This window comes from Lagopus leucura, unplaced genomic scaffold (assembly GCF_019238085.1).
Source record: "Lagopus leucura isolate 7727_CA_CO unplaced genomic scaffold, USGS_WTPT01 Super-Scaffold_100002, whole genome shotgun sequence".
Lineage (NCBI taxonomy): Eukaryota > Metazoa > Chordata > Aves > Galliformes > Phasianidae > Lagopus > Lagopus leucura.
In genome coordinates, this window is record NW_024962263.1 from 13,115,555 (window position 1) to 13,135,274 (window position 19,720).

General features: G+C 38.1%; 1 protein-coding gene across 1 annotated transcript in view; it reads left to right on the forward strand.

Annotated features, from left to right (window-relative positions):
- The window catches only part of PIGN (phosphatidylinositol glycan anchor biosynthesis class N), a 103,218-nt gene that overhangs the window by 36,903 nt on the left and 46,595 nt on the right, over nucleotides 1-19,720 (forward strand). Inside the window, exons 10-13 of the mRNA XM_042868870.1 lie at nucleotides 2,650-2,690; nucleotides 4,378-4,437; nucleotides 5,337-5,429; nucleotides 7,715-7,770. Coding sequence (XP_042724804.1) covers nucleotides 2,650-2,690; nucleotides 4,378-4,437; nucleotides 5,337-5,429; nucleotides 7,715-7,770 — 250 coding nt within the window. The remainder of the gene's footprint in view (nucleotides 1-2,649; nucleotides 2,691-4,377; nucleotides 4,438-5,336; nucleotides 5,430-7,714; nucleotides 7,771-19,720) is intronic.

Here is a 19,720-nt window from a genome sequence, read left to right on the forward strand (position 1 = left end):
TGGCTATTGGCTTGACCCTTCAAGGCAGAGAGAAGATAGAGCTCCTCAGCATAGACCCTGCCGGGTGGCCTTGAAATGCCATTTCAGCAGCCTTTAAATGTGGTGGTGGCAGCTTTTATCTACAGTCTTACATGTTTCAGATGAAGCTCAGCCTTATTTGCTTCACCTGAAGTAGCTCAGTGTATTCCTTTGCTATTTCTGCTTGTGTGAGGCTTTGTATGAATTGTCCTTTGGTTCCTGTAGCCTCATGCTTAGCCTTTCTTCTTGCACTGGCATTTCCCTGCAGTTCCTTTGGATTGTTTGCATCTAACAGTGAGCTCAGTGAGCTGCAGTAGTAGTGTGGCAAGATAAGAAAAGCATCTTCTCAGATAGAAAACTGCTAAACACCATACAAGAAACCTGGACAGCAAGCTTAAAATAACTACAAAAACAAAAATAAATGTACAGATCCACCCTGTCTCATTTTCAGGAGTACAGCCCAGTTTGGTCAGTCTGGAGGAGTGTCTCATTGCTTGGGAGCAGTTGGATCTAATGTGTTATAGCTCCTGGTCCAGGGCATGTCTTAAATCTGTTTCATGTTGAAAATATCTGAATAAGGAAAGCAGAGCTGCTAGATTTAGCAGAAGCTTCTCCAGCAAAGCTGCAGTTCCTTCTTGCCTTGAACATTCTTGCCCATCTATTTATATAGATAATTTTACCACCGTTTTGATTGGAAAATGTTATTCAAGGAAAACAAGCATTGCTTTTATATAATAAAAATATAGCTGAGAATCTATCTCTAGAAATGACTGTAACCTGGCTTCCTGTTCTGGAAAGCACAAGAAAACCACCGTGCTCATTTTGGTGGAGTTTAACACAGAATTCATGATTAATAATCATAATACTTCCCCTCTGTTGCCATGGGAACTCATTTTAACTATTTCTTACTGTTGTTAAAATGCATTGCTATTGTTCAGGATGTTCTTAGTACATAAAAAACAATGAATTTGTAATCAAATCCCTGCAGCTTGCCCTGCTACAAGTTAATTACTGAAACTTCAGTACATGCAATACTCAAATCAGAGATTTTTCCCATCCTGGTTAATTTTCAGCTTAGGTTTGGGTCTGATATATTCAGAGTGTATTGAAAGAGAGAGCGTATTGAAAGTCAGAGAAAGATTGCAGTCTAGGATTTGAATGCATGCTGCTGTTTGGAAAATAATGAGGCTGTGCCAGAACTTTGCAGTATGGTTTACCAGTGCTTTCAAGGAAATCTTTTTCTCCTACACTTAAACTTTCACTCACGTCAACCCAGAGGCTGTTAGTTTGTTGTTACTTGTTAGTTTGTTGGTTTGGTTTATTTGCTCCTGTTGTTTCTGTAGGTATTGGGTCACCTAATTTAATCACTGGGAAAAGACATGAAGAAAGAACCCTCCTAAACTCTGTTTTGAAATAGGTCTCCACTCCCAAAGAAAAATAACTACTTCATTTCCTTAGAAATTAATGGTGAGCAGGAAAGTGCTGTTTTGAACCAGCTTTTTGCATGATGCACCACAGCTTCAGGTGTTTGTACACTTGGCTTTGTCTGTGCTGTAGTTGTTTTGATTGTTAAGTGGTTGAACTTTTCCTTTAGCTCAGTTTTAGCCAATATTGCATGTGGGGAACATGAATCATAGAATCATAGAATCACCAAGGTTGGAAAAGACCTTCAAGATCATCCAGTCCAACCGTTCACCTATTCCCAATAGCTCCTACTAAACCATGTCCCTCAACGCAACATCCAGTCTTTCCTTGAACACCCCCAGGCTCGGTGACTCCACCACCTCCCTGGGCAGTCCATTCCAGTGCCTGACCACCCTTTCTGAAAAGTAATACTTCCTCATGTCCAGCCTGAATCTCCCCTGCCGTAGCTTGAAACCATTCCCCCTGGTCCTATCACTAATGACACGAGAGAAGAGGCCGACCCCCAGCTCACTACAACCTCCCTTCAGGAAGTTATAGAGAGCAATAAGGTCTCCCCTGAGCCTCCTCTTCTCCAGGCTGAACATTCCCAGCTCCTTCAGCCTCTCCTCATATGGCCTGTGTTCCAGACCCCTCACCAGCTTTGTTGCCCTCCTTCGAACACGTTCCAGGGCCTCAATATCTTTCTTGCAGTGAGGGGCCCAAAACTGGACACAGTACTCGAGGTGAAAGTGAAGTGTACTTGTACTAGTCTATACCAGTATTTGGGGGATCTGGAGTTAACCCTTTCCTTAAAACAAACAAAACAAAAACAATAAAAAGGCTTATTGAAGAGATTTAAACAGTTCTTCTCTTGAAACTGAGTTTTGATCTTTTAGTTGGCACAGGAAATTACTCGTTATTTTTTCTGCTGTACTGGAAAAAGTAAAAAGCTTGGACTTCCCTCTACTGATCTGGGTCACAATTGCTAGCAGCAGTTTATTCTGGTGGGTAAAAGAAAATGTGAAGCAAAATAAATACATTTTATTGTTCCCGCCTGTTGTGCTCCATCTGTAACCTCTCTTGAGCGAGCGTCCTAAAGCCAAATTATATTTTTCTTTAGTAACAACAATTTTCAGAAAGTGGTGACAACATATTAAATGTCAGCTGAATGATCCTTTTCAAATCTACTTAGACGTGCTGTTCATGTGCTCTGTTATCTCTTTGCAGAATGGAAGCTGGAGAATCTGAAGAGAATGGATGTCCATCAGGTATCACAAGTACCTAATTTAAGAACTCATAAAAGTTCAGCTTGAATTTTGTGCGATTTAAACTAATTGAGGGAACTTGAATGAATCACCACACTCACTTAGTGTTTCCCTAGAAAATGTTACTTAAATCTCAGGAACTGCCCTCTGAACATTTGTAATGCATACAGTGTGTCAGGTATTCCTTGGAAGCTCAGTACCGCTTACCTGAAAGTGACTTGAAGAGCATAGTTTCTGAAGTTAGTGAACAGCTGCTGTGTGTTTTTTGCTACACTTAATGTGATGTTGTTTGTTTACTGATGTTTTTCAGAGCTATTTTGAAATCTGTATTTTTATTGGTTTAGTGAGAACTATTGGTGATAGGTGGATGGTTGGACTGGATAATCTTGTAGGTCTTTTCCAATGTTGTTTCTGTGATTCTGTGATTACTCTTTCCAGAACTTGCTATCACTACTGAATTAAAACTAATTCTTGATATATGGTGGAATTGTTTTATTGTTGTTGTTTTTTCCGACCGAGTCTATAGTTCTGGCCCAGCCACTTGGGTGTTTGGACAACTTTTTGTTACTAAATCAGCCAAGCTTTGTAAAGTCCTAGATGTGGTGTACGTCTGTGCGCTGGCGGCTTGCTTCTTACTTCATCCCATTCTGTAAACCCCAATATATGAACAAAAGACTCCAGATGTGATATAACAAGGGAAAGATACTTGTGCTGGAAAGTTAAGGGTGGGAAAGTCTTCGATCAGCTGCTTTCAACAAAATCTTTGCATGAAGGTAGAGCTGGATTTTCATCTCAAGGTTGTCAGGAATTACAGGGATGTCATTTTAAGATTGGGTTTTAATATGAAGAGTCTCAAGCATCACTTTGTTCCATGTAATGGACTCCTCAAAGACAGCTTCCTCCAGCATTCCATAGTGTATGTGGAATTATAGGTAATAACAGCAAGCTAGATTTCTGCTTTTATATTGCAGTGCATACGTTTTGTCCTCTAAAAATAACAGTTTGGAGTCTGCTTCTGCACAGCTGTGCAGTACTGCCTTGGATTTCAGCGCAGTTTCTTCAGATTTGTAGTGGAGGAATTTTTTTGCCTAGTTTTATATTACAGGAAAATACGAACCAAGTGAGAACCATTGTTTATCATTACAGGTAGAAGTTAATGGTGACTTACTTTCTGAGAAGTCTTGATGTAAATAAAGGGTTTTCCTTGTGGATTGAGTGCTGAGTGGAAAAAAGAAAACTCCTAGGGTCCTGCTTTGAGGGGGAGGAGTAATCCTCACTGTGAGAATATGGGTAGAGGAGCGTTTTGAAGAGCAATGTATTCCACCTGTTGTCTGAAACTGTAAATATGGCATTCTTTCTTGGTATTAATTGTCATAAAAATGGCATGCTTCTGAGTGCAGTGAAGAAAGATATTGAATTCCTTCAAATAAAAGACATGGCATTTTATATTTTTTTAAGCTAACTATATTTTTGAAACTTTATCAGTAGTAGAGTCTCATGTTATGCATGTTAAGCATTTCATGATGACAAGTGGAAACTGTAGAAGAAATATTAATAAGTAGTTTTAACTTAAAGCTTCACATTATGATATCATTAACATATCTACATTTGTAAAAGTTAAAAATAAACTGAATTTATTACTTCTAGAAACTTTAATTATGTTAAAATGAGGATGCTTCTGTTTGCACAGGCTGACATAGCACCGCTGATGGCTTCTCTTATTGGTGTTCCTTTCCCCTTGAATTCTGTGGTAAGTACTACAAACGTTCTACCATATTACAGCAATCTGCTTGTCTTAGAGGAAGGGATGTTGGGATTAAGACATAATGAAAAAGATTAAAAATCTAGAAAATTACTAGAGGGGGTATAAGGCTATATGGATAGTACTTGGAAAGGCAGCTGGTCTTTTATAACCTGCAATTTTACTGTTAAGCTAGAAAGATTTTTATATTTTTTTAGGGATTTTACCAATAGAATATGTTTTGAATGATGTTTGATTTTGATTGCGAAACAAGCTAGTTCTTGCAAGTTAATGTTTAATTATTTCTTGTTTAATTTAGTGTGGTGGGTTTTTCAAATGATACCTTGTGCCTTTAATTTAACAAACAGTGAGAGTCCTCTATGAGATGTCTTTTTCTTTGAATTTGCTTGCTCTATTTTTGGGTATCCCAAAGTTTGTTTAATAAATACCTGACTGACAGTTAGCATTACACTACCATACTATCATACTTCTTATTTTGTTTTAAAAACATCTCTTTACAACACATTTTCAAAATATTTTTACTACAAACTCTGGTCAAGAGCATGTCCCCCTGTACTGCAGTCCTTGCTGGACATACAGACTGTGAGGAAAGGGGGATGGTGGCATATGAATTGTTCACTTGCTCATCACGAGTGCTGGGCAAGTCAGGACCAAGTGTGGGTTTAGGTGGAAAGCTTCTAGGTATTTTTAAAATGACCTCAGATTAGTGGATGAGGACTTATTACTCTATGCTATGTTGTATAGTAACAACTTCCATTACTTACCTTTATTATGTTCCTGTGGGAGTCAGGGTGATACGGACAGTCTTTGTTATGTTGGAAAATGATGTAGAATACTTAAAAGCTATTATGGCAGTTATGTAACTAGTACTTTTTTTAATTCCCCAGGGAACCCTGCCTCTGGAATACCTGAACAATAGTGATCATTTCAAAGCAGAGAGCATGTTTACCAATGCTCTTCAGGTTCTCGAGCAATTTAAGGTAACTAAGCATATGGTGAAAAAGAAGTATATGTCTTTGAATAACAATTATTGCTGTGCTGTGTAAAATAGCTTTCTGGGACATGCAGTGTACGTGGCATGCTGTAATTCAAAGGACTAAAACTGTGTGCGTATGCTATATAGGTCCTTCTGAAAATAATGCCTCCCATTTATTTCTATGGAAACTTCAACAGATACAAAGAGCGAAATAATAGAGCCTACATACTGTGCTTTTAAAAATGTGCACCAGTGGAGGTGGCCTGCTGTCACTGCTGCTGAAACACACCACCCACTGCCTCCCTATGCTCACATCCACTGTTTGGTCTCCATAAACATTCAGCAAGTGTCAATGAATGTCAGTGGGTGCTGGTTTTAACTCATTGGAGGAATTCAGTTCCATGCTTCTGCTTCATGTGCACTTCTGTGTCAGTCACCAATTTGTCAGACTGCCCCTCTACTGCCATCTGTTGCATGAAAACAAAACAATATCTGTGGGAAGGTTCAACCTCTACTGCCGTACCACCAACAACCAATTTATTAATAAAATTAATAAAATTGGAGGCATTACTTTCAGAGCAGCCCTTTAAGTAATCCACTTGACTAGTGGTGAAGAATATCTGATGAGGTTTGAAAGACTTTAATAAACTTTTTTTTAAGGAAAAGAAGCAATTTTTTTTTCTCAATTCTTAACTTCAGTGCTGATGTTTATTGATATTAGCATAAACTAACCTATAGGCAGTGTGTAGGTAGGCTTCAAGCTGAATACCAAGTTTTGTTATCAGAAAAAGAGGCATCTCTTTTCCATCTGTGTTTGGGAGACAAGGCTCTCAGGCAGAATCAACAAACAGATTGAAGAGTAACAGGCATGTGTCCATTAAAGAAATGAAATTAGTGGGTTAATTAACCTTTAGCTTATGCTTTAGTGTCTGTTGTTTTGCTTTGTTTCTTATCTCTGCTTTCTATCTTGTTTCATCTCCCATTGGAGATTATGAGAACACATGGTCCAAGCAAACAAAAAAGGTTCTATTTCACTAGATGCTGCCTAATTATGGAGTAAGAAACAGTCCCAAATCCCAAAATCTCAATTTTGACAGAAAGCAGAGTCATGCAGAACCGTCAGGAACTGCGTGTGACAATAGCAGAGCAAGGAACTGATTTGAGATCACCTGTAAGGTGATGATTAGTGCCTTCAGCACCTTCTGTCCCTTAAATGCACAGCTTCCCAAATATAGTTTGTGTGCATCACAAATGGGCTGTGTCAGCAGCAGTCATTTCCAAATCTGGGATGGAGAGCTGCCATGTAGCAGAGGAAGTGACTGGCTGGATGTGAAGCTGAACTGTGCTGGTACAGCCTCCATGGTTGGAGGAAAGTCTGCTCTAAGTATTAAAGATGTACCTTGGCTTTTTGTTGTTAATGATTGTCTTGAGGAGTTCTTGAGGAAAAGTTAGTAGCTCTTGTCCTACTTTTCTCTAAGTTTATGTTTATTCTGTAATTCCTTAGTGTTAGACTATTTTCTTGTTGAGTGGCTTTTTTCTAGAATTATTTCGGAAGAACTGTTTGTGAATTTCTTTTGCATTTCATTGCTGAAGCAGAAGTAGTGCATTGGATTAGACATGCCAAGTGAGTTTTTACTTTTTCTGTGATGGAGTGACCTGACCACAGATTGTACTCCCTGGAGAGAGAATGTTGTATCGCATGGATAGGATGAGACATGCAGGTTGCTACTTCAAGCTGTCAGATTCTGAGAGCACTGTGCTAGAAAGTTCTCTCTGTTTTATGCCATCAGTCAAACTCAAGACAATCTGGTACAGGAGACCTTAAAGATGTTTTGAAGGGCCTTGGGCAAAGTGACTCTGTCATCAAAATCTTCTATTTTTAGCCAAGCACAGGTTAATCGATCTAATAGTATTGTTTGAACACTGTAGCAGCTGAGTTCTAGTTCCTGTCCAGCATAAATAATGGCTCTTTCATAACAGACTGTTGCTGAAGTCATTTAGTATTTCTTGCTACATCTTTCCTTTCTCCCAAGAACTGTAGAAATCCTTCTATATCAATCATCGATCGAGGGAGTGGGGATTGTGTTTTACCTGCACTGGAGCGGCTTTGGTTTTCCAGAAACACTGATTCAGTGCTCAGAGGAGTTGCGCAGATGATATACTGACAACTTGATTTCATTCCTTTTCCTAGAAGACTCTTCCATAGAAGAGTCTCTTCTGTGACTTAGTTTAATGCCTCATACAATTCTTATTGTAACTTGCATCTAATTGTTTATTTTTTTTATGCAGGTTAAAATGACTCAGAAAAAGAGAACTACATTGTCATTTCTGTTCACACCATTTAAGTAAGTGCCTTTAAAACTTAACTTGCTTGTCTTAACACTTTGTTATTTCAGTGAAAGGCAACAACAGACAAATCTGGTCTCTCCAGTCTATATTAAATCATAGTGTTCACGAAACTATGAAACTTTGCATTAGAAAGAAGACTGTTGAATTCATTTATATTTCAAAGCTCTGATTAGAAGTAGATTAAGAAAAAAAGTTTAATTCCTTACCATTAATCTTTTTTTAAGAGCTATTTGCTTAACCTTTTTAACAATATATCTTTATAGAGACGTCACGGTAACTTTCACTGCAGCCTTTTGCTATGTTCTTGTAGCATTCTTTGGGAGATTAAAGTCACTATAGGGTTAGGAAAAAAAAAATCTGTTCTCTTCCTTGTTTGTATGTGAATCAAAATTGGACTAAGAATTGTTTCTTATGCAGTTTAAGTTCTAATCAAAAGCCAATAAACAAAATATCTTACAGCTAGAAATAAAGTTCAAAATCTTTAGAATTTGTGTTGCCTAGTATTAGAATTTCCAAATCCGTGAAGGAGTTTTTGAAGAGATTTGTTTAGCTGTGAGCTCTCTGTTCTAGTGTGCAGAGCTGTTAGTGACCTTCTCACCCTTCAGATTTATCCGACTAAAGCTGCTTTATCCTATTTCCATCCCCCTGCCCCAGAAGGTCTGAGAAAACTTGCTTTGGGTGCAGAGGCTCAGTTCTGTTTTTACTATGTGGAGTGCTCCAAAAATGCTTTGTCATTGAGCGCAGTTGTTTTCCTTTGAGACATAAAACTGATGTTAATTAAGATCTTTATGTCATAGGAACAGTGAAGTACTTGAATCTTTCCTTGTGAAGTGCATTTAACTGCTAAATAAGATTGTTGTCTTTATGAACAGAGATTTATTGTGTTATTTTATACCACTAACTTCTTCAAAGGGAAAGGCTCTGAGACACTTAGTCTGTGCAACCACAGTTAAGTCAATCTTAGGCACATATTGAATGTTTTAATTAACATTCTGCTTGACGATAGTATTATCAAAGAACTCACTGATCATATGGAACAAAATTGCTGCATGGAATGGATGGTCAGTCATCTTTGGTTCTGTGGGGAAGACTTAGATTGACTTTATAGCTCTTGATTAAATTTTACCTTTGTACAAGAAATATCTGGCTCAGTAAAATAGGATGAGTTTTTCTTAATGCTAGATTTATCTTTAAAGGAACTAAGTGCTACTAGTTACCCTATGAACTGGTGTTTTTTTTTCTTTTTTGTGATATATTAATTTGTTCAAAGTTGAAACTCTTGAGACATTCATCACTTTGAAAATAAGACTAAAACTTGTTGTAAAAGTATTGTTACTTTTTGGCATGGTATGCTGGAAAAAGTAAATTTATTTGACTCTCAATGTTTTTAAGTAGCTTCTGAAAGAGAATTTAGTGTAATGGTTTCATGGGAAATGTTTTTATGTGAAGCCAAATAGATTCCTTGGGTCTATGAATTACCTTACAAAAGTTATCAGTGGTTGCATGTTGTGTGAGTAAAGACTCTATTTGGTTCTCAAGAAGATAAATTTGTATCTTCACTGCAGGAAAATAGGAAAAGTTTCATACTGCAGGCCATCACATATTAATGCAAATACTCATCCAGCATATACTGTGCAGTGTTTGCCTAGGTGCTAAGTAGCATTCACAGCATTCCTTCATTTCTGAAACTGGGCCTGTGTCTGAGAGGCTACCAAGAGGCCTTCTCCAACCATTTATTAATAACTGTGGTAAAGCATTTGAGGACAAACTTATTCTTAAACAGACAAATGGCTTCCTAGTAATCCAGCTTGCAGGAACTGAAGGAAAACCTGAGATAATTCTACATATGGCACCTACAGATCCATTCTTTTGTGTGGAGGTGACTGTGGGAGCAGTGAAATGTAAGCCTGAGCTTCAGCTGTAGCTGATGTCGTCGTGTTAGAGTAAGCCAACTTTCATCAATGGTTTAAGTAAATTTTGCTTGAACCAGAGTGAAACGCTCAGGGAACGTATCCCCCTTCTGACTGCTTTTTCTGTGATACTGTAGGTCAGGTTGTGTGTATTTGCATTTCAGGACTTCACAGCTAGCTTTGTCCGTGTGAAGAAATCTGAGGATCTGACAGTTAAAATGTCTAAATAATGCTACCAAACATGTTTTGAAGGCTAGAAACTCAGAAGGCAGCAACATTACGGCCCATGTGATCCAGTTTGAAATCTGTTAATACAATACCTGTTGTTCCACTAATACTACTACACTGAAAAAAAATGTTTAGTAGGAGTCTATGTATAATTGTTTATGTATAATTTTAAGTTAGCAACCTCTTAGAAGGCAAAAATCTCTGCAGATGCAAAGTAGTATTTATTATTTAGCATATAAAAGGGTATGGAATGATGCAGCTGCTCTACTGTTCTCAATAGAAATTAAATAGGTGAAGCTTTGGATAGTTTACTTTTGCATCTGAAGCAGGTGATCTCCTGCTATGCTGTTTCAGAACAATTTGTAATTGTATAGAGGTTGTATTTAAGCACAGCTATGCATTTTTTGGATTTGTCCTCTGTCTGGACGGTTTGCCCACAAATTATTGTTAATCTGTGATTGACCCTGCCCACTGCTGAACACAGTTGTGTGTTCTGGCTACTACCACCCTTTCAGTAAGGTGTAAGTAGTTTCTTCTACATCTGTTCGTTTATTTGAATTTTTGTAGAAAGGAGTTTAATGTACTTTTAAAATATTTGTGGTGCTATAAATCTGTAACTCGAAGCTCAGGAAGCAAAATGTTTTATTACTCCCCAGTTTATTGGAGGTTAGCGAAGCATACTTCATGGCTTTTGGGACCATCAATTTTATGTGGAAATTTAAAATGTAGCATTCTGTTCTTGAATATTAGAGAGTCTCTTTCACTATCATGATAATGAAAAAATAAACAAAGATGTCTTAGAATTGCTTTTCATAAAATATTTAAATGATGTAATTGAATAAATGTTGCTTAAGTCTGTATAACAGAAATGTGGGTGTGAGTTCAAAGAGGTAAGTGAATCTAAAACTTCCAGCTGAGACATTCAATTTTCAGAGAAGTTGATAGAATTACTATTAAGGTTGTATATATCTAGGAGGAGAGAGGTACTTTCACAGATAACATACTCTGTAGAAAGCAGAGTTTACTGAAAACATCAGCTTAATTTTTCAGCATGTAAAAAATGTTTTTATATTGTGGTGAAAATCCTGTTTCTGAGCCTGAATTTTCAAGTGTATTACTATCAAGTGACTAGAAAATTGTTCGTGTCCTCAAATGCAATGACTTAAAAACAAGTGTTTGAATTGTATGTTGAATCTATTATACTAAAAGCATTAAACTATTTCTTGTATATTACAGGGCTCTGTTTGTCTTATTTAGACAATACCGTTGGCAGAGAGAAAATTTCTTGAGTTCATTTGGGATTTCTGATTTTCATGAGGAATCAATCCTCTAATGGAGGTGTGATTAGCTCAGTGGATAGGGGATGAAAGAGAATGTTCCCTTATATGGATCCAAATTGCATCCCCTAAATCGTCTGTCCAGTTGATAAGGATGGGGAGGAGGGATATAGTTGTATAACGGAAACTTTGGTTAGTCTACTTGCCCACGTTTGAGGGAAGGCAAGAGTTTGGGTAGTTGTATCTATCGATAAGGATGCATTTGGCTGACAAGTAATTTTGTTTACGTTTAGTCCAAGTCCCTTCATCAAGGAGCAAACCTTTCTAAAAGTGTGTGCTGAGGGCTACCTGTTCCACAGGTACACCTTTTGGAAGGAAGTCAGCTTCAAGTGTCTGCTGATTCAGCAGGGTCAGGTGCACAACCTTCTCCCATGGGGGATGAATATACAAAGCAGATATGTCCCTCACTTATATGCAAGTTACTTGTGAGGCTTACACTGAATAATTGTTTATAATATTTATAGTCTATTCTAGTTGAATGCCTAAAGGGATTTACTGTCTGAATTGAGTTTCCTTCCCGCTTCCTTTTACTCGTTTTTTCCATTATTTATGAAAGGCAAGTGAGTCTTCAAAAATGATTTGCTTTGCAAAATCAGAGACTTTTCTTATTGGGAAGCTGGAACACTGGCTATGTTCTGACCTTTATATTTAAGAAAGGCAGGTACAAAAATGCCAGATGCTTTGGAAGAGAGAGGGAGGACAAACCTGAAGACTGCTGACAAGGAAAACTGATATCCAGGATAGTGAACTTTCTTATTAGCATTCTGACCACTTGATGTACCTTAAGGCAACTGCAGAGCTGGCATAGCTTGAAGAGGTGTATGCCAAGGGGCCAGATGCTACTGCTGCAAAAGCATTCCCAAAGCTGGCATCTCTGGGCTGTGAAAATAATCCTGAGAGGTGTAGAATGGGAGGACTGGTGTATTGAGGTGAGTAGAGGGAACATCAGTGTTGCATGGAAATTCTCTTAACCAATTAAAGCAATTTGATTATTCAGACAGGTGCAAGTGATTTAATATATTAAATTACATAGAAGCACAGGAGTGCTTTTTGTGTATGTCCAGTGCATACAGTGCTTTTGGAGAAGACTGCTTCCAGCTGTTCAGGTTCTGATTTGACACACAGCAAGATGGCAGGAGCATTAGGTTAAGAAGAATCATATACAAAGAAGATGAGCAGCTGGATTATAATCAGTGCTTGCTTTCCTCTAGCTATGCTTTTTTTGATATCTTCAGTATTTCATATCAGTAAGGCATTTTTTTGTTTGTTGTATTGTTTTTCAGGAAATAGCTTAAGCATGGTTTAATGTTAGATCAGTATCTTCTCATGTATGAAAAATTCCATACCACATTGATTTACATCTTTAAAATAACTTAATTGCTTGAATACAACATCTTAATCATCCCAAGGACTTATTTTTTGCATATAGTCAAGCCATGACTTCCATAGCTATAGCTCTGTAGAAAATCTCAGCATTTTTAACATGTGCAGTGTACAGCTATTAACCGTGCTTCTCTGCTATTTTCAAATGCAACTTTTCATTCTCCCTGCTCTCCAGGGAGATGTATGACTACCTTAAAAATCTGCATGGGTTTCATTCAGGGAAATATCAATCACATAGGCTGAGTCCTTCCACATAGGTATACATCATGTATTTGTCATGGTGATAGAAAATTGTTCTTTCATAATGTCTCTGAAGATGTACAGCAAACTCAGAAAATGCCTTATGCACTAATACTTTCTTCTTCCTTTTTGTGACTGAAGACACAGCGCTACATTGCTCACTCTGTCTTTCAAAACTGATATTTCCACAAAACTGACGTTTGGATCAAAGTGCAACAAGTAATTTCTCCTCCCTCGGTGAGGGTTAGGGTCCCTTAAGGTCACTAGACATAGTGCATCCTTTAAAGCATCTCATTCTTGTTTTGTTCAAATAAATGGCATCTAAGTGAGACGTAATGTGCTGATATTACATTCACAATTAAATATGAGGAGAAAGGGTGGAACTATTGCAGTAGGAAAGAGTATTTCTAACAGTGATTACTCCCCTTGTTCATTTGTGTGAATACTTTGTGTTTCCAGAGGAACTCTGATTTATCAGAGGCACTGCTAAATTCATCGTGGAGGACATTTCAGCCCCTTTGTCCTGTGGGTAAGAATAAGGGACAGCATCTTCTGGTAACAGCTAGTGAGGTCTGGCAAGGCAGCCAGCCTTTTCCTTTTCCTATTTGGACCCCACTGTGTCAGAACATGGGGATCTTGGTGTCTGCTTGCTTCTGAGGTAGCCAGTACAGGTAGGTGAATATGGGTTCTTTTAGCCTGTTGGTGTCAGGGAGGCAGACCACAGCAGTTTCTCTTGTGCTTTTAGTTTTAAGAACTGGTGTAAACACGTTTGAACAAAAAGTTATGAGAGGAAAAAAAGCTATAATACCAATTTTTTATATTGAAAAAAAGTCTTCACTGTTAGATGTACTAGAAATTAATTTCTGTGCTATAAAATGTACGTGCTTTGGCAAAAAAAAAAAAAAAAAAAAGTAAAAAAAATGTGAGCTTCTGTTTCACTAGATGTGCTGTGTCTAAAATGCTCTGCTGAACACTGATCAGGGAGGATGCAATCTTCTTAGAAGGCAGGCATCCTGCTGCTCTCAAGCTTCAGCAACACACCCAGAAGCTTTTAGTTTTTATATGAAAAGCTTACTGGCAGTGGCTTCTGTGCAGAAGGACTGATCGTAATTGGATTTATTACCCAGTGGGAAGTAGGTAAGGTCTTTAGAAGAAGCTAAGAGGCTAATCTATAAGATAATATATCAGAAGATTTAAATGTTTTTCTGTGCTTCCTTGTGTAAATCTGTTTGGCCTTTTCTTGGACTTTGAGGCTTCATGTAATGAAGATAGGGGTCACGTCCAGGATGGGCAGAGGCAGTGACATGGGAAAGGCAGGGAATATTCCTGAGTGAGTGAGGTGAGAGAACCAGCACAGGGCTCTGTGGATATCAGTAAGAAAGGCACGACAAATAGCTTAAAAGAGCTGTTTTAATAAGTTAAAATAAGAAGAAAATAGTAAATCTGATATCCCTTGGGTTGCTGGGTAAAACACCCCATGCCTATGTACGAGGGCTACTCTGAAAGTAATGCTTCCAATTTTGCTACGTTGGCAACATCAGAGGTGAGTATTGGTGGTATGACAGTAGAGGTTGAACCTTCCCACCAGTACTCCATTACTTTTTGTTGCTGCGTGACAGATGGCAGCAAAGGGGTAGCTAACAAAATGATATCCAAAATGGACATGCCATGCAAATCAAGTGAAGATGTCTCACTGACTTCCTTTGTGAGAAACAGTGGTGCCCACTGACATTCATCAATGCTTGCCGAATGTTTATGGAGGCCAAACAGTGAGTGTGAGCACAGTGAGGTGGTGGGTGATGTTTCAGCAGTAGATTTCTACAAGCCGTGTTTAAGTATTCAGCATGAAGGATCATGGAGCAGAAGGCAACCTGTGGCACAACATGGCATGCCATAATACTGCAGATGTCTAAATGCAGCTCAATATATGATATATAGATCTTCATACATTTCACAGGGATTAGGACTGTCTTGTTGTATACACAGCGCTTTATCAGATAGTCAGAGTGTGTGTCCTGTGCTACTGAAAGAGAAAAAACTATAAAAATGGTTCATTTATGTTCCTTCAAGGATCTTCAACTTCCCTTCTACTGCTTCTTTTTCCAAGGCTTCTGCATCAAGTCTGACTGACTTTTCTAACAGAACACCCTACCCCTGCAAGATCCCTGCTCCAGTTGCTCATTCCACTGAGGGCCACAGGGACCGCTTCAGAGCATGGCCTCTGCTTGTCTGCACCTCCTGCAGCAGTAGTTTGCGTGCAGACTCATGCTGTATGCAGCCCAGTTATCTTGTTTCTTTCTGTTCAGTGAATTGGCAGCTGGCAGTTACCTCCTTTTCTCTCATCTTTGCAATCTGAAGAATTTACATAAATATCCTAAGGCACTTTGCTGTTGAATATATGAATATGCTTCATCAGGGATGCTAAACTGTGGAAATAAAGGCTATTTTAGTTTTTAGGATTTGTTAGCCCAGAGTTAAACCATTAGCAGTCAGACCACTTCTTGTGCCTCTGTTGATGTCCTCTTTCTTACTTTGTATATTTGTAAATGTGAATGTGAAAACCTAAGTGTTAGAAATGTATCAGTAACAATGTTTACTGGTAACTGTTGGAGGTGTGTATTCTTCTTTATGCTCTACAGAACAGAAACACTCAGATCTTAAAACAGGAGTCTCTTATTGCCATTCTTACTGCTTTTCTTTCATTCTGTGATTTATTTTTTTTTTATTGCTTGTTAAAGAAAAAAGTTTGCAAAGCCAACTGAGCACAGCCCTCCAGTTATACTGACCGATTTGCCCCCTGGCAAAGTAGGTGGAAAACCCAGCAACCACAAAAACCCAGCTGAATTTCAGACAGTACAAAGCTGAAGCTCCTGACAATGGAGGAGTGGGAGAATAGAGAGCAGTAGATTAAGACAGTAGTGGGGATATTGAGGGTCCTGACCCTTATGCAGATGTGATAAACGTATTGTGGAGTACCTTTTCTTTACATAAGCACAGCTTTACCACACTACCCTGTTGCCATGATTTTTTTCACTTCTAAATTATGTGCGTCTTCTGAATTATGAGACCTAAATTTCATAGGCCTTGTCTGTTCAGTAGCTTAGCAGAAAGCATTTCAGTAAATTGTTAGGATTCAGTCTATCTAAATAGATTAAGCATCACCAAGTTGCCCATTGAGTCGTTTAATCTTTGATATTTCACTCTTTGATCACTGAAATACATGCAAAGGAGTTTCTCGTTCTCACAGTGTGTGCTTGCAGCAGATCTTTGGAAGAATACACAGTAGAGCAGTCCTTTGAACCAGCATATCTAAAGAACTAGAGGACAAAAATGGAGAAAATCAGCTTCTGAATGAATATTGAAATTAATGTAAATGTGCCGTTTGGTGAAGTCCATGGAACTGTAACACAGTCATTTTTCCTGATCATTGCGTCTAGTAGCATCATGTATTCTCTATTATACAGCAAGTTCAATGGGAAGTAAACATCATGGTTCCAGAATGTGATTTTTGAAATATTTATTTGGTTGATTTTTCCCTGGTTTGCTGAATGAACTCATGGCTTCGCATTGCTTGCAGTTCACTTTCTGATGATTCTTTGCTCTTGATGGGGAAGTGGCAAGGCTTTATATTATGTATTTCATTCTGCTTCTCCTAAAAGGCTATCCACGATGCCTGTGAAAGAAATTTTAGGTTGATAAGATTAAGCTAGTTAATAATATTTAATATCAAATCTCTGCTCTTGCAGATTGCTTTTTAGTATGAGGTTGTTATGGATCAGGCATAAACATGCAGCCACTTTTGTATCAAACTGAACTTGCATTGCTTGCTATCACTGTCTTGCTTTCTCCTTGCTCACCTGGAGTGCAGTGAAATGCTGTCTGTTGTATGGTGGGAATGTATGAAGGCATCTTATAGGAGACTGACTTTGTTTTTGAAGCTTGTTGCTGCTTTGAAAAGAGCTGTGAGAAAGTGTTGCTCCATTACTGGTACATCTTGAGTAGTGGCCCAGCAAAATCACCAGAACCATTTTATCTCTCTGCTTTTAAGATGCCATTTTGCTAACAGCAGTGATGTGGATGAACATAGTAATAGTTGGTCCTCTAAGTACTATTTCAGCTGATTGCAGGATTGCTGAACTGGAAGCAATCTGTCCTTCTTGGTATGGCTCCCTCACAGTGGGCAAGATCGTAAACAGCCTGAATATATTCAACCACTTCTGTTGCTGGCTATTTTCCCTCCTGGTGAGAGCAGAGATTAGAGCAGAGAGCAGAGATTAGTGTTGGCCCCTCGGTGCCCACATCATAGCAAAATGTGAGTGCCTGCCATGCAAGCTTGGGTTGCTCTGTGGGTGGGATGGTGCCAGATATAATTTTGTGATGAGAAGGGCAATGTTAGTTCAGGGCATTTTTTTTTTTCAGGTTGTAATTTGTCAAAATGCCAGGAATCATCTTGAGAAGAGGATGAGAATCTATGGCTGCTCAGCCTTTTGACAAAAGGGCTTACTGGGATTGTTTGGCAGGTGGCCATCTGATGCCTCTTTACCTGCCAACTGTTTTAGGGTTAGAAATTTCATAGTAAAGCAGATGAGAAGGTCTGCTGTCTCACATTCAACATCCTAACAGGCTTTATTCCAGTTGTCTTTCTCATCTTGCTGGGGCTTAAGGGTTTTGAGGTTTAAGGAATCTTTACCTTCTAGATCTCAAACTTCTTTCAAAAGGAATGGCTTGGTTTTTTCCCCCATCTCTAAGTATGCAATATGAAAAGTTGAAGATTTTAGTTTGTTGAGCAACTACTGCTGTTGCTGGTGGTGGATACAAGTCATAGAAATGCAATCTTTGCATTTGCATTGCATTGCAGTGTTGTAGGATGCACGGGATGGGTGTGTATATATGTATAATTATTTGTTAATGAGGAAAGTAGGAAGCAATAGGATGTAGATGTACATGAGCTGACAATGCACATCTGTGCATTGTGGATCATAGATGTGAAGCTTGTCCTGGAGAGATTATTGAATCCTCCTGCAAGAAATTAAAAGTTCTCAAGCATGAGCAGTCAATTTTACATGCAAGGACATTTGCATGCATTTGAAGCAAAACAGCTGAAATAAGTTTTTCAGTTAACAGTAATCTTAAAAAAGCTTAGCATTTTTCTTCATACAAAGCATTACCCTTCTGCATGTGCATCCTTGACTTTCGTAATTAAATCTGGAGCCTTTAAGTGTTAAACTACTACAGATCTTAAGGGGTTACTTTTTTATAGTATAATTCTGGAAAATGTACTATATGAAATAATGGCTATAAATCATTACTCAAATAATCAGACGTAATAAAATTAACATACTAGTAATGGAGGGGAAAGATATAATTGCAAGATGTCTCTTTTTGTTCCATGATTTTTATTTCATAGGTTGTCTGTAGCATGCTGATGGGGATGGTAATTTGTTAGCATGATGATAAATAAAACTTACTGGCCAAAGAGAAGTCCCCTTGACATTGCTATGGTAGCCTTCCTTCATCACAGTCTTGCTATGAGTGCTGTCAAATAGTTGAACTTATGTATAAGGCATGAATGATGTGTTGGAAAGATTAATTTTGTCAGGTACACTTATGAGAAGGGTAGCTAACATGTCATAAGGGATAGTTTATGAGCACTTGCACAATTAGCCCAATTGTTTTGTTCCATAACGAAGTTGTTTATTCAACTAAGATGTTTATTCATGGATGAAGCTGGGATTTTCCTGTTGGAGCTCGAAAGCTAATTTCTGATAAGTAATTTTATTTTTTTTTTAAGGTGGCTTTTTCATAGTGCCATCATCATTTTCCATGGAGAATGTAATTTTAAATCTTTACAGCCCTTACATTGTGAATGCTTATAATATAAATAATATGTGACCATCGAGTTCTTAGTTGTTTAAATTTATGGGTACATTTTACATTACATGAGTGATGTATTCTGTAATATTTTCTTGTTCAAAGAAAGGAGAACAAATTTGAGTTGACCAACTGCATTATTTTTGTGTGCTTTTGCTAATAGAGAGAATAAAACTTAAGTATTGTTGTGTCATGGAAATATACCTCATTTTACTGGGTGAGCTTCTCATTTTGTATTTGGTAGAACTGGATTTTGGTGGTGGGTAGCTGGGAAGAACATATACACCCATAACAACTTCTTTGTTTCTTTGTAGAGTTCATTATCTTTCTAATAATGATCAGTAAATTCATTTTATTTCTATTAATATTAATGGCACACGTGCCTTAGATGACCTTGAGAATACATTAGCATAATAGTAGTGCCTCTGGGTTTTTGCATACTAAAACACAGGGAAATAACTGATCAGTTTATTCTTTTCTCTAAAACTATCATTAGTAATAAAACGACTATTGAGAGTAAAAAGATGTTTAAGGTATTTATAGTTAAATGACTATATGGAAAGGTATAAAGTGAAAGATAAAAATACAGCTTTTCTAGTACAAGCCTTTGCATTAAATAGGGTAAAAGTAAAACTGGCAGCAACAATAAAATTTGAATCATAACATATCCCGAGATGGAAAGGATCCATAGAGATCACAGAGCCCATGGGGTCCTGGTTCCACACAGCATCACCCACAAATCAGACCATATGACTGGGAGCATTGTCCAGATACTCACCGAACTCTGGTCAGGCTCAGTGCCATGACCACTGCCCAGGGGAGGCCATTCCAGTGCCTAGCCACTCTCTTGTCAAGAACCTTTTCCTGACACGTAGCTTGAACCTCTTCTATCACAGCTCCATGCTGTTTCCTTAGGTTACATTGAGACAGTGCACATTGTCTCACACTTCTGATGTTTTGAAGATCTAAATAAAGTT